We start from the raw sequence: 13,162 nt of genomic DNA, 5'->3' as shown, positions 1-13,162 counted from the left end.
GAAGAGGTACTCAAAGGCCCTTTGAAGAATATTCCAACTGCAATTACCTCTTAAATATATTTATATATAAATGAACACTGCCCTATAATAACATAGCAGAGAAAAAGTCTTCAGGAGGTGAGATCAAAGGACAGGAGGAATAGTAAAATCTGGCTTAGAGAGGTTACAACTGAGAATAGAACGGTTAGATAGTAACCCATGTGGTGTATGAACACTCATGCCTAAGCTGACTTGTTATGGTCCATGGGGCAATTATATTCTGACATTTCTGCAAATATTAGTGTGTTAAAAAACTTCCTGTGCTTTAGCCCACATAAATATTCATCCTTTTTGCAGCTACCTGTGTTTCAGTAGTGAAAGAATCCTCCAGACTCACTTTTCAGCCAAGGCTTTATTCTACCCAGTGTTGTGCATATGCACAGGAGTCAAGTATATTTACACACCCATAAAGAGTCCTCCTCTCTAAAAAATTTGCCTTCAGGAAAAGGCAGAAGTGATCTATCAAAATCACTATTTTGTGGTCTGTAACTTTTGGCAGTGGGGCAAGTCTGTAAGCACAAGTCACAGGGAGGGCACTGGGCAGGTTGGGCCTGGCCATGGCACAGCAATAGCCATTCTTGCAACCATCTCTATTTATTTTTCTGAATCTCCTCATCTCGTTGACTCATCAGACATTTTTCCAAAGTGAAGGTGGAATGAAGTTTGTCTCTTTTCCTCCAGAGATGTCTTCAGGCCCATTATGTGAAGTGACCATTCTCTTTTCCCGAAATGCTGCTTGTTGCCCACAGGTGGGTTTACAGTGAGAGCTGAACGTCTGACCTTTATCAACTCACCTTTCCAAGTGTCCTTCCCCTTCCCTCACTCTGCCATCCTTGAGGATCTCGACGGCTCCATCACAGGACAGGAAGGAAGTCACCTCCTGCCTTCCACAGATATCCTTGGGGCATCTTGCACAGCCAGTGCCAACTTCAGTCAAGCTTCTGGTGGCAGTGTTTGTGGCAGTGACGTTGTTTTCCACCGTATGGCCCTTCATCTGTAAGTAATTATTCCAATTCCAAAAAGTTGGCATGAGTGTTGCTTGCTGTGTTTGATACTGAGATTTCTTCAGGGTCTGAACTTAGTCCCAGGACTCCTCCCTCTCTGCTAGGTCCTAAACTGGGCCTAAAACCTGAGCAGTGGCATCCATTGGTCCATGCTTTTTGTCCATGTGGTCTCTGTCACTGTTTTTGTTCTGTCTTCTTGTTCTCATCCGGATATTCTCAGGCGTGGTTTGAGAGATAGCAGAAGAACTATTCCCAACTGGTCATTTGGATGTAGGCTCTGTGCTTTTGAGAGGGAACTTGAGTGTGAAATTGCATGGAATAGTTTCCTGGAAAGAATCTTTGGTTTATTTTATTTGCTAAGTTATATATCTGATCTGCCCAAGTTTGATTATTTTCTGATGTTCTCAGTAAGCTGCTTATCTTACTTACCTTGGTGTCCTATTTATAGTTCCTGTCCAGAGGCAATCCTGGCAGTGCTAAGTGGGCCTTTAAGAGGAGGCTGTTGTGTATTGCTATTTTGTCACTCTTCAAGCTACCAGGAGGATAGAAACTGGCCTTTGTCAAAATAAGAATTCAGGTCGAGCTGGGGATTGATGCTCAAAGTGAGATCAACAGCAAAGCCTCAGACAGTCAGAGATTCAGTGGACAAACAGAAAATTTACCACGATTTTCTGAGTGGTGACCTATAAAATGTGAATGATACCTCTCAGCTGATAGTGAGATAGAGTCTTAAAAAAAATAAAGTTTTAATTAGACTTTAAGTCTAATTAAGTATTACCTTTTATGCTTACTCTGAGAGATTTCTTCAAATACTCCCAAAGAATGAGAGGTCACAGAATCATAGAATGGTTTGGGTTGGAACAGACCTTAAGGATCATCTAATTCCAATCCCCTTCAAGTCTTAACCAGAAAGTCTTTGCCATCTGATTTCACTGCTATATGAGTTTTAAAATCTATCAGATTCATGTATTATATTTTCTAGTAAAAATGGATTAATCATTTTACGGTTTCACAGATGCAGCTCTCATGCAATAAACAACTAGAGTTATGGTTTCCCACCAACATGATGGGATCAGTGGTACAAGGGAGACTTGAAACTCAAGAATAAACTTTTGTTATTGTGAGTGGCAGAACTATTTTGACAACTTGGTAGTTGCTTTTCCAGATTTGAGATACCAGTTTTCACTTGATTTCAAGAGGCTGGGATAGATACTATCAGAGTTTGTAAATGGAAACCATCGAATCACAGAATGATTTGGGTTGGAAGGGACTTTAAAAATCATCTATTTCCAATCCCCCTGCCATGGGCAGGGACACCTTCCACTAGACCAGACTGCTCAGTGCTCCATTTAACGTGGCCTTGAACACCTCCAGGGAAGTGATGAATGAGAACCCATTTGTTTGTTGTCTTAATCATGATAGAGGAACACAACGAATAAATGAACAAATTACTTTTTGGGTGAAAGGGACTGCAGTAAATCTGTGACATAGCTCTCAGAGCTTACTCAGCAGTGAAAAATTATTGGAAAGATTTGTAAAGTGAGCCAGAGACTTAATATAAGTGAATTCAAATCAGATTGAAGACATATGAAGTTAGATATTGGCCTGAAGAACATGCGTGGTCACCACATAGACACTGGCAATGTGTCCCATCACAGCTGATGGAAACCTGGATCCTTGATTTGTTTGCCCATGGAGAGATGTCCAGTGCCATATAAAATGTCCTGTGCTGTCTCCCATTGCTTGTCACTCCATGGCAGAAGGACAAGGACCTCCTGGAGATGCTGTGTCAGATCTGACATCTCACACCAAAGTATTTGATTGCTTGGGAAATTTGGAGCAGTCCATTGTCTCCCCAAGCTGGACTTGCTCCTACCTTGGAGCAGCTGGCAGCTACCAAGGGAGGACACTTGCAAATTCCTGATGTAAGAAAAAAGGTGAAAAAGACTTTCAGTGATCCAAACACCACTCCTCCTTTCCTCCCCATGCTCATCTTCCCTTCCCAGTTCCCTGCTCAGCTTTTCACTTCCTTTTCGAAGTACAAGTCTGAACCATTATCCATTTTTTTTTTGCTGTTTCAGGTTCATAGCATACAAGCAGGAATGCTGAAGTGCTCTGTCAGAGGGCTGTTAATTATTCATGTCTGCCTCATAATTCATGTTTTAGAAGAAGGAGGAAAAAAAACCTCTTCCCAGATAGGGAAAAAAATAAAATCACTTGTTCCATTGAAGGAGAAAACTGTAAGGCTTTCAGCTACCTGCAGGCTTTGCATGTGATTACTCTTTCTTATAATGAAAACAAAACTCTGCAACAAATTAAGAGCTGGGAGTCATTCTGATTTAACAAAAAGGATACTGGGTAGAAGGCAAAATAAAACTGTACTAGATGTTTTTCTGGACTAGTTAGCCATGAGGTCTTAGGGAAATCAATTCCCTTTCAAGTCTGTGTTTACCCTGATGAAATGGACTGCCAGTCTTTGGGTCGATGCTGAGTGGTAGATGGAGCTTCTCACAACATTGCCTGTAGAATGATTTGAGTTCTTTTGGATACTGCAACCATGTAAAAATTTATGATAGTTCCTGTATTCAATGCACCTTGTTTCTCTGGCATCTAAATGTGGGTAGGGAGTGAGTACAAGTAGGAGTTCATCTGCACCATTGCTGTTAATTCTGGAAGAGTTAACCTGATCTAAACTTTGTCTTCCTAGTAAATTGCATAAGAGTTTCCCTGGAAGTGTTCAAGGCCAGGTTGGATGGGGCTCTGAGCAAGCTGGTCTACTGGAAGGTGACCCTGCCCATGGCAGGGAGGTGGAACGAGGTGAACTTTCAGGTCCCTTCCAGCCTAAACCATTCTATGATTAATCATACTGATGGCTTATCAATCAAGATTTTATTTGAAGCAAGTATCCTTTATTTCCCTTCTTTATTATTCATCTGCATAAGCTGGGAGTTGACTTACATCAAAGATATTTGGCAGTGTGAGTAGCAGAAGCCAGCTGTTAGTCTGTCCTCCTGAGGACTCTGTGCTTAACAGAATAACCCAAGAGACCATGAGCATCCTCTCTGTGCTGCTTCCAGATCCTCTCTCCTGAGTAGCTCCCAGCAGCCAAATCACTATCATATTAAGTTGAAAGACTGTCAGCAGGCAGCTAAATAAGCGTGGTGAGTCAGGGGGACTGCTCAGTGCTCCAAAATGGACCTGGTAAAGGACCAGAATGGGAATAAAATGAGCTGGGTGGAATGAAGAGTGAAAGTCAATTAATAAAATATCCACAGCACGACCAGAGGATGTGGGGGTGGGAGAAGAAGGAGAATCAGTGAATTTTATCCAGATGTATTTGAAGAGTGTTTGCAATAAAAAGGGAATATTTTAGGAGTAATACAGCAAAACATGACTAGGAGCAATTGGCAGAGGTTGAGCAGAGAGAATAAAGACAGGTGGGTGACAGGAAAAAATTCCTAACAGTACAGTTTCTTGGATTCATCTCATCTCAGTAAAAGGATAAAAGTACTGTTGCTTGGCTTTCTTTGTTTTCTGATAAGAAAAGAATTAAAAACCACTCTGGAAGAAATCTCTGTGTTGTGCTCTGTAGTCCCTGGAATATGTGACCTGTAAGTGCAGGTTGTACCTGCTGGTTCGCTGGTTGTACCTACCACTCATCATAAACTCTGTGGTCAGTAAAAGTGGAGTGCTACCAAACCAGGGGTGAAAAACAGATTACAAGCCCCTGAGCCCAAGACTTAAGGACTGAACCCATGATCATCTGGCCAAAGCGAAGACACAAGAGCATCCTCATTTTGGTAGGAAGTTACTCTGTAAAAGGAAAATGTCCCAGGCAAAAGCAGTAAAACAGTCTCATCTCCTGTGCTCTCTACCTTGGTCCAGAGTGGTGCAATTCTCTGTGCTGCTCAATAAAAAGCATGAGAAGCTTGAGATAGTGTGTTTTTTCTTCCTCTGAGTTTCAGGGATGGACTCCAGCTCCAAAAATCCTAAAGGCTGAAGAAAGCAATGGGTTCTGAGAGGGTAGTCCTGGCATGACAAGCTCTATTGCAGCAACCTCAGATCACTCCCTGACCCTGAGGGCAATGGGTCAAGCTTGGCCATGGCCATGTTATTAACTTTCTCAGCCTCCAAGACATAGTGAATGTTGTATCAGGACTAACTTTTAGGAAAGATCCCCAGCCTGGGAGCTGTCTGGGATAGGGTTGGTTGGTGCAAGTTAAAAGCTTGTCTGAGACCACTTTAATTATCTGAGTTTACAGTGTGGGCAATTAACTCTCTACCTTTGTGCTCTTTAATTTACCGGAATGCACATAGTTTATTAACACTTTTTTCCCCCGGAACATATGTTTGGGGGGAATAAAAGGGTTTGTTCGAGAAAAACACTAGAAGTCTATATTTAAATTTAAGAAAATTACTGTCTTGAACCTTTTGTCATTCTCTGTCCTGAACTGCTTCACCCATCAACTTCCAGGGAAATGTGGGTCCATCTCCAAGCTTGCACTGCTGTAACAAAACCCTTCTTCACAAAGTCCAGTTGAAAGTTAAACTAACGTGTCACGTAAGCACCCTTTAAAGAGGGTTTTTATGTCTTTTAAAAACGTAATTGGAGCTTATAAAAGTCTTTATAAATTTATATGTGGGAAAGTTATTGAGTAGTCTGAAGCACAGCTTATGTTATGGCACAGCACAGCATGGCTGCAGGCAAGATACGGCTGCTCCAAATGCCACCGCCACCCATATTATCATGAAACTATGAATCTCTATTAATATTAAAACAAATTTTCATTAAAAAAATTGTCATAACATGATTAAGTGACTTTCAAAGTTTCTTCACATTATGCATAATTTTCACAAGAGGAGAGCATTAGAATAATCTGCAGCCAGGCAGCACCTTGCGGCAAAGGGGACTCCAAACACTCGGTACACCAGGAGGAAGTTTTCCTCTTGGTCCCTTTTCATTTGCTTTCCATTTCTCACCGTGGAAACCTGGGACTTGCTCAGCACCAGTCTTGCAGTTCAAGCCTTTTATTGCTTTCCTCTTCTCTGGTCTGCTGTGGAGGAAAAGATTGGCTTTCTTCTTTACAGCCTGAATTCTTAAATCTAGTCTAACAGCCTCTCCTGTCGTGTGTGCTTTGAGTTGATGCAAACCAGCCACTGCTTTGGTGAGGAAGAAATGGTGTAGCCCCTACCTCTGTGGCTTTGAGTTTTGAAGACACTTCAAATGGCTGCTCCAGCTTTGCTTTTCCTTTGGTATTTACTTGCTGTGGTGCCTTCAGATGAACACCCACCTGCTGTGAAACACCCTGACAACCACCCTTCTTCTCTCAATGTGCACACGCTCATTTGTTCTCTGTTCCTGTGTTCTCTGTTCCTGTGTCCTCCCTGTGTACATGACTGTGCTCACACATGGGGCAGGTTACACACTCACTTGCCCTCATAACCCAGCCCTCTCAGGGCTCCTGTGCCATAACATGGGAGGCAAATACTAAATTGTTTACTCTTGGCTGTTCACTTACCAACTCATCAGCTCAGCTTCAGAGGTTCAGGTCTTACTGTGCTGTATTTCTGTCATCTCAGACATCTCACCAAAACAGACAAGAGAAATTTGGTTCCCACTGGAGAAACCCTTTCCATTTACCCCATAGACCTGTATGGGAAACAAAGCCAGATCCTGCACAGGCTCATGAGTATACAAACCACGATGTTTCCTCAAGACCTCGCCCTCAACTTGACCATAACCTGGGGTGTTTCTGGGTGCAGGGAGATAAATTTACCATTGAGGCAACATTTGATAGCCCTACTTGGAGGGAGAAATCTGGCAAGTTCGTTGGATGTTTCTCATGGTCTGGATAGATCTGAGTCAGATACATTGGCTGGGACTCCCTGTCATAACCTAACACGTTATTAATCCTAAAAACATAGAGTCATAGAATCATTGAATGGCTTGGGTTGAAAGGGACCTTAAATATGATCTTGTTCCAATCCCCCTGTCATGGGCAGGGACACCTTCCACTATCCCAGATTGCTCCAAGCCCCGTCCAACCTGGCCTTGAACATTTCCTGGGATGGCGCAGCCACAGCTTCTCTGGACAACCTGTGCCAGGGCCTCTCCACTCTCACAGGGAAGAATTTCTTCCTAATATCTAATCTAACTGCCCTCAGTCACTGAGAAGCCATTCCCCTTTGTCCTGTCATTCCTGGCCCTTGTCAAAAATCTCTCTCCATCTTCCCTGTGGGCTCCTTTCAGGTGCTGGAAGACCACAGTTAGGTCACCCTGGAATCTCCCCCAGGCTGAACAATCACATTTCTCTCAGCCTTCCCTCACTGGAGAGTTGCTCCACCGCTCTGATCATCTTGGTGGCCTCCTCTGGACTCATTCTGCCAGTCTCTGTCCTTCCTGTGCTGTGGACCCCAGGGCTGGATGTAGCATTGCAGGTGTTATTAACTGGTGGAGGACTGCAAGTGAGTAATGGAGGTACAGTAAAAGCACTCCCAGAGCACCTGTGTCTGGATTTTTTTCAGATCCACTTCAAATTCTTCTGAGCTCTGCCCGATGTGGGAAAAGCGGAGTGACCAACTTGTCCTCCTTTAGTCTTTACTGTGCTTGCACTGCAGAAATATTTGGGCTGTTTGTTGATGAGCTGCTTTCCAGCTCAAAATTTATATCTGATTTTAACTGTCCTGAAAAGACCAGCCTGTAAACTATAGGAGCTGGGGAACTCCTATAAGAACAAGAGGAGTTAGGAAGTCAAGGGTAGCAAACTGAGATGCTACTCTGAATGAAGCCATCTTGGCTTGTCAGTCACAACTGTTTCTATTTCTGAGATACTATCTCGATTCTTATTTTATTTCAAATTCAGACCATGGTGGTTTCTCAAATATCTGGTTATTTCCAAAAAGATCCATGCATGAAAAAACATCGCTGCTGGTAAGGGTTCATAACGCAAGGCAGATTTGAATCATGAGCTTGGTATCTCAGCAAAGATACACACACTTACTGAAAACAGCTGAAAATCCTTAGTTCTTGGCAAATTAAAATAAGCTGAACTGGTTTGGGGCCCAACATTAAACCTGTAAAGTGTTTGGTATGGTCATAATTTGGAATTAGCCTCCCTTTGACCAGCAATAAATCTGGACCATTGATATAAACATTTGGTGTCCCATTTGAAGTTCAGTGCTATATTGTTTCCTGTTTTTGGAGAGGGATAAACATAATGGATTATTACACAAACAGAAAGTATTTAGAGCTAAACACGGAACCTGCCTTCATACACACAGATATGGACCCTCAGGATAAATAAGTTAATGGTAAACATAAACAGGAGAGTTAATATTTGTTCTACTCCATGTTGTTGATTGGTTTAACAAATCCTTTGTGGCTCATCTCTGTCGAGCAGTTCTGCACAATGCACTTGAGCTAAATTACATAACAGTTTATATAGTCACAACTGGTAAATTGTGGCTCAGACTGTAAAGCCCTATCCAGTAATCCTGCCATATTTCTAAAGCAAATTGCTCCTTAATTGAAACCTGCTTCGATATAAAAATACAGCCTTTTCAGTGAGTCATCCTTTTTTTTCCCCTTACAGTTTGTAAAGGCTTCCAGCAGTTTAAAGCGAGGGTTAATTTTGCATTAAGACCATTGCCTCCTAGTTTCTTTCAAATAAAGCCAGAGGAAGTTCAGGGGAAGGCTCTTTCCTCTGATAATGAAGCTCTCCATGCTAATGATGCGTGCCGGCTCCCTCGGATCCTCTGAATTAGAAATACTCGTGTGCCAGCGCTACTCTGCTTCATTAGCATTAAAGAGAGGTAGATTGGTGGCTATTTAGGGCACAGTGAAATCGCTGGCTATTTAGGGCAAATGGAAATGGTGCTAATTGTGGCTGGCAATTCCATTAGTAGGGTACTTCATTTTGGTGTCTGTTTGGCGTATAGGTGACAAAACAAGCACACTGACATCCTTTCCAGGGGAGTGATTTTCCAGGGGCAAAGTTTTCCAGGTTCCCCAAATTTTTGTTTCGGTGTTCTGAGCAGTCTGTGAGGAGTAGGGTAAGCGTTTGTAGGTGACAACACCTCGAGCAAGGTATGCAGAAGACAAGGACCAACATTCCAGGTCAAGAAAACCCCAGAGATTTCAGGCCATAAAATATCTCCTGCTCCCTTTCCTTCCTGAGTCAGGAGCAAACTTCCAGGTGAAGGTCAGGGAAGCCAGACTATCATGGTATGATAACACATAAAATTTTCTTACTCAGAAAGGCTTTCCGGCATAAAAAATGGCATTTTCAAATTAAAAGTTCTCTGTGTCTCCATCCTAAAGAGTGAGAAAAATTAACTGAAAAGTAAAGTTGGGAGTGTCTGAAGCAGTCAAAAGTCTATCCTAGCTTTGGAATCTAGGGAGAGAGGACAAGATCCGGAAGATTCCCTCTCCTGTCTCTGCCTGACTGAACACAGTGACATAAGTGAAGGGTTCAAAAAACATGTGACTGTGGCACCTGGGGACATGGTTTAGTGATGGGCTTGGCAGTGCTGGGTTAGTGGATGGACTCAATGAACTCAGAAGTCTTTCCAAACTAAATGCTTCTGTGATTCTATGCCTTGTCTCTTATAAGTAGGCACGCAGGGAAAGATGTATTTCACTCAACTGTAGCCATCTGGAAGGCAGCTGTCTGGTTTAAGATGTTTATTTAGGGTCTTCTCAGCATTGGACTCAAACATAACTGGGTTCACAGTTAATTCACTAGCTAGTGAATTCACATTCCCATTCATTAGCTAGTGAATCTACATGGCTAGTGTGGAATTGTATCCTAACTTTCTGACAGATCAGTCAGGTGTCTTGCATCCCAGCAGGATTGTCCCTTCCAGGTTTTCTTGTCTGTCTTTACTTTTCTTGGAAGTACTGGGGAGGGTCCCCTGATAAAAGTGATTCCAAGTGTCTCATCAGACTTCTCCAGCAATGAAAAGTAAAATGAGTAAAGAGCAAGACCATGTGGATTTATGTTGCAGAGAGGGTGTCTCTGAGTCTCTGTCACTTGCTGTGGTGTTGGGCACCTTTGTAACTCAACAAGGCAATTTCTGATGTGCAGGAGAGTTTAATTTTTCTCGACATTACGTGTGTTGTGCTTCTGCTGCTGGAAATGTTTTCCTGAATACCTGTGCAGGTGCTGATAACTGTGGCAATAATGTGCTTGTTGTCGTTTACTTGCTTAATTAGCAGCCTAATATCCTGGTCCAGTTAATGCCTATAAGAGGAGGTTTATTAGTTGTACAAAAGCTGTTTAAGCCTTATAAACTCCTTACAGCCAGTTTCATTGGTCTGCCAATATCTTCTGGTTGAGTGATTCTTTGCTGATTCATGCTTCTCTTTGCTATTGCTGCTTCTCTGCTGAATGTTTCTGGGTAACCAGAAAGCCCTTTACCAAAGTGACACTAGAATAACAAATTTTTTTTAAAAAATAATCTCAAAACTGGTTAAAAAAAAAAAGAAAAAATATCTGCAAGATGACTTTTATTGTAATATTATATTGTCTCCAAAGCACTAAGGGGGAAAAAAAGCCCAGCCATAAACTGCAAATACAGACAGGCAAATTGCAGGATGACATGAGTTTTAGCAATATCTGCCCTGGATAAATAAGCTCTGTCCAGTCTGGAAGGTTGGGAAATAGGATGAGATGTGTAGTTGTAGGGTGATACTCCAAATAATGAGAAATAGCATTTTAGGTATGCTTAAGAGAGGAGATTTTTCAGGCTTAGTGTCAGCACAAATGCCAAAACTGAGAAGAGTCTCCAGAGGCCTTAAATCAAAAGGGCTCATGGCCACTTCTGATATCATTACTACTGTTGATGTGTTCAGTGAGGGTATTTTTCTCTGACTAGATTTGACAAAATTTGTGCAAAGTCCTAACAAAAAAGGGGTTGAGTTCTCATTTAGATGCTCAGAAGAACTGCTGCACTGTAACCTCATCCAGTCTGTGATGACTTTCGTAGTCTGTGGCAGCCCCAGCTTCGTAGAAGTGCAGACAAAGAGCAGATTGTTGAATTATACAAGATTTTGGCGCCTTCAGTCTCAGTGAAACTTTTGATCACTCGAATGTGAGTGAGGAATCACGGCATCGTTAGGGTTGGAAGGGACCTTGAAGACCATCCAGCCCAACCCCTCTTGCTGTGGGCAGGGACACCTTCCACTAGACCAGGTTGCTCAGAGCCCCATTCAGCCTGGGATGAGGCTAACCAGAGAACTCTGACAAATGTCATGAAAATCCTAAAAGCTGAACCTGAGGCCCATGAATCTGATGGATGTGGAAATACTCTGACAGTGTAGGAGTTTGTACCCTGACTATTGCCATTGCTCTGCTTTGCTCCTCTCTGACTTTATTCCCCCAATCTGTGTCTCTCTTTTTCTTTCTTTTTTTACAACACTTGAAACAGAGATTATTTCTTACGGTATTTATAAAGAATTACACAAATGAAGTAACATTCTGAGACAGATCCTACATAACTATTGCAATTCAAATAAAAATAGAACTGTAAAGGCTGCAAAATGACAGTGTTCAGTGTAAAAATGTAGTTTTTGGTTTTTTATTGGTTTGTTTGTTTGTTTTCTGCAGAAAAGAGGCTCAAGACATTCCCTATAATTTAACTGTGACTGACAGTAGGAATAAGACAACCACAGTCAATTATGTCCCTGATACTTTATCAAACCTGTATGGCTGGGTGGTTCTCCTTTTGGATAAAGAGACCTACACATTGACATTTGACAACCCTTTGGTCAGCAAACAGCTCCAGGTAACACCAGAATGTTTTATAATTTCAAAATTGTATCTGGAAGAGATAATCATGCTTTCGTATTTTTGGTTGAGCAGAGAGAAGAAAAAATTTGTTAAATGCACTGAGAAAGTCTCTCTCTATTTATAGGCTTAGATAAGATGACCCAAAGCTCTCAGTAGTAAATTGGATCAGGAAGATCACAGAATCATAGAATGGGTTGGGTTGGAGGGGACTTTAAAGACCATCTAGTTCCAACTCTCCTACCATGGGCGGGGACACCTTCCACTAGACAGGTTGCTCCAAGCCCTGTCCTGCCTGGTCTTGAACTCTTAATGATTTCAGATATCTTAGGTGAAAGTTCAGTGTGGTGCTTAGGAATCATGGAGATTTTTACTGCATTAACACATGTTGAAGTATGGTTTTCACAAGACATTTTTCCTCTGCACCAGGGGAGTTGATTTTTTCTGCATTTACCATCATCTTCTGTTTAATTTTATGTTGCTCTTCTTGTTTTCAACACATATTTTGCAAAAGAATATGTTGCCTGTGAGGAGCACTATCCTCTTTACCCCTTTATACTGCACTCCATGGAGCTTTAATCACAGACTCAGGTGTGTTTATTTTGGTTCCCTCTTCTCTAGTATTCAGTGACATTTAGCAGCTTCAAGACTGGGAATTACTTGCTGGTGGAACACCAGGATCTTCCTGCCCATCTTGAGGTCGTGGTGTCCTGTGGGACAAGGACTGGAGAGCCACTCCAATCTCTGCCTTCATATGGACAACACAGGAGCTGTGATTGGTACCTTGACAGCAGACTGGGGAAGTTGACCTATTTGGGTAAGTGCAATACAAGGATTGCAATGTCCCTTTCTATTCAAGAATGGTCACAGAGCTGATGCTTTTTTAATTTGAACTCCAGATATACAAAAGGCCATCTTTCAATGGCCTTTCAATTGGTGAGAGTTCCTCCAAAGTGTTAATCAAATAGATAAATGCACATCAGGTCCATCCCTAACTGATCAATCTGATGCCTGATCTGTCAACAAAAGGAATGTATCATAAATAGTGGGTGATGAGATATCAGTTGTATTGGAATTGGGTTTTTTTGAGAGGTAAAGGCATTAAATTCCACTCTGATGTCAGCTGGTCCTATGTCACATGTGTCAATAAATCATGGGCAATCTAAATAAGCCGAGCCCACTGAAGGCAATAGAATTAATGGGAGAGAATTTTTCCTAGGACTGGAAAGTGCCAAAGACATCTAGATTTTGCATTTGAATATGTTGACTTTGTATGCTAGATCATGAAGAGTGGTGGTCATTTAAAAAAAATCAGATATTTTACTGATACTT

General features: G+C 41.9%; 1 protein-coding gene across 9 annotated transcripts in view; it reads left to right on the top strand.

Moving 5' to 3' along the window:
- Window positions 1–13,162, top strand: part of PKHD1 (PKHD1 ciliary IPT domain containing fibrocystin/polyductin) — a 260,769-nt gene that overhangs the window by 135,881 nt on the left and 111,726 nt on the right. For all 9 annotated transcript variants that reach the window (XR_007908532.1, XR_007908562.1, XR_007908540.1 and 6 more), the window contains 3 exons: window positions 789–1,035; window positions 11,651–11,828; window positions 12,452–12,647. Coding sequence is in view for 5 of the 9 variants with exons in the window: in XM_051812579.1 (XP_051668539.1) it covers window positions 789–1,035; window positions 11,651–11,828; window positions 12,452–12,647 (621 nt within the window). In the remaining 4 variants the exon portion in view is untranslated. The remainder of the gene's footprint in view (window positions 1–788; window positions 1,036–11,650; window positions 11,829–12,451; window positions 12,648–13,162) is intronic.

This window comes from Manacus candei, unplaced genomic scaffold, assembly GCF_025592945.1.
Source record: "Manacus candei isolate 608988 ecotype Guabito, Panama unplaced genomic scaffold, ASM2559294v1 h1tg000007l, whole genome shotgun sequence".
NCBI classification, from domain to species: domain Eukaryota; kingdom Metazoa; phylum Chordata; class Aves; order Passeriformes; family Pipridae; genus Manacus; species Manacus candei.
This window is presented reverse-complemented; position numbering and strand designations above follow the sequence as displayed.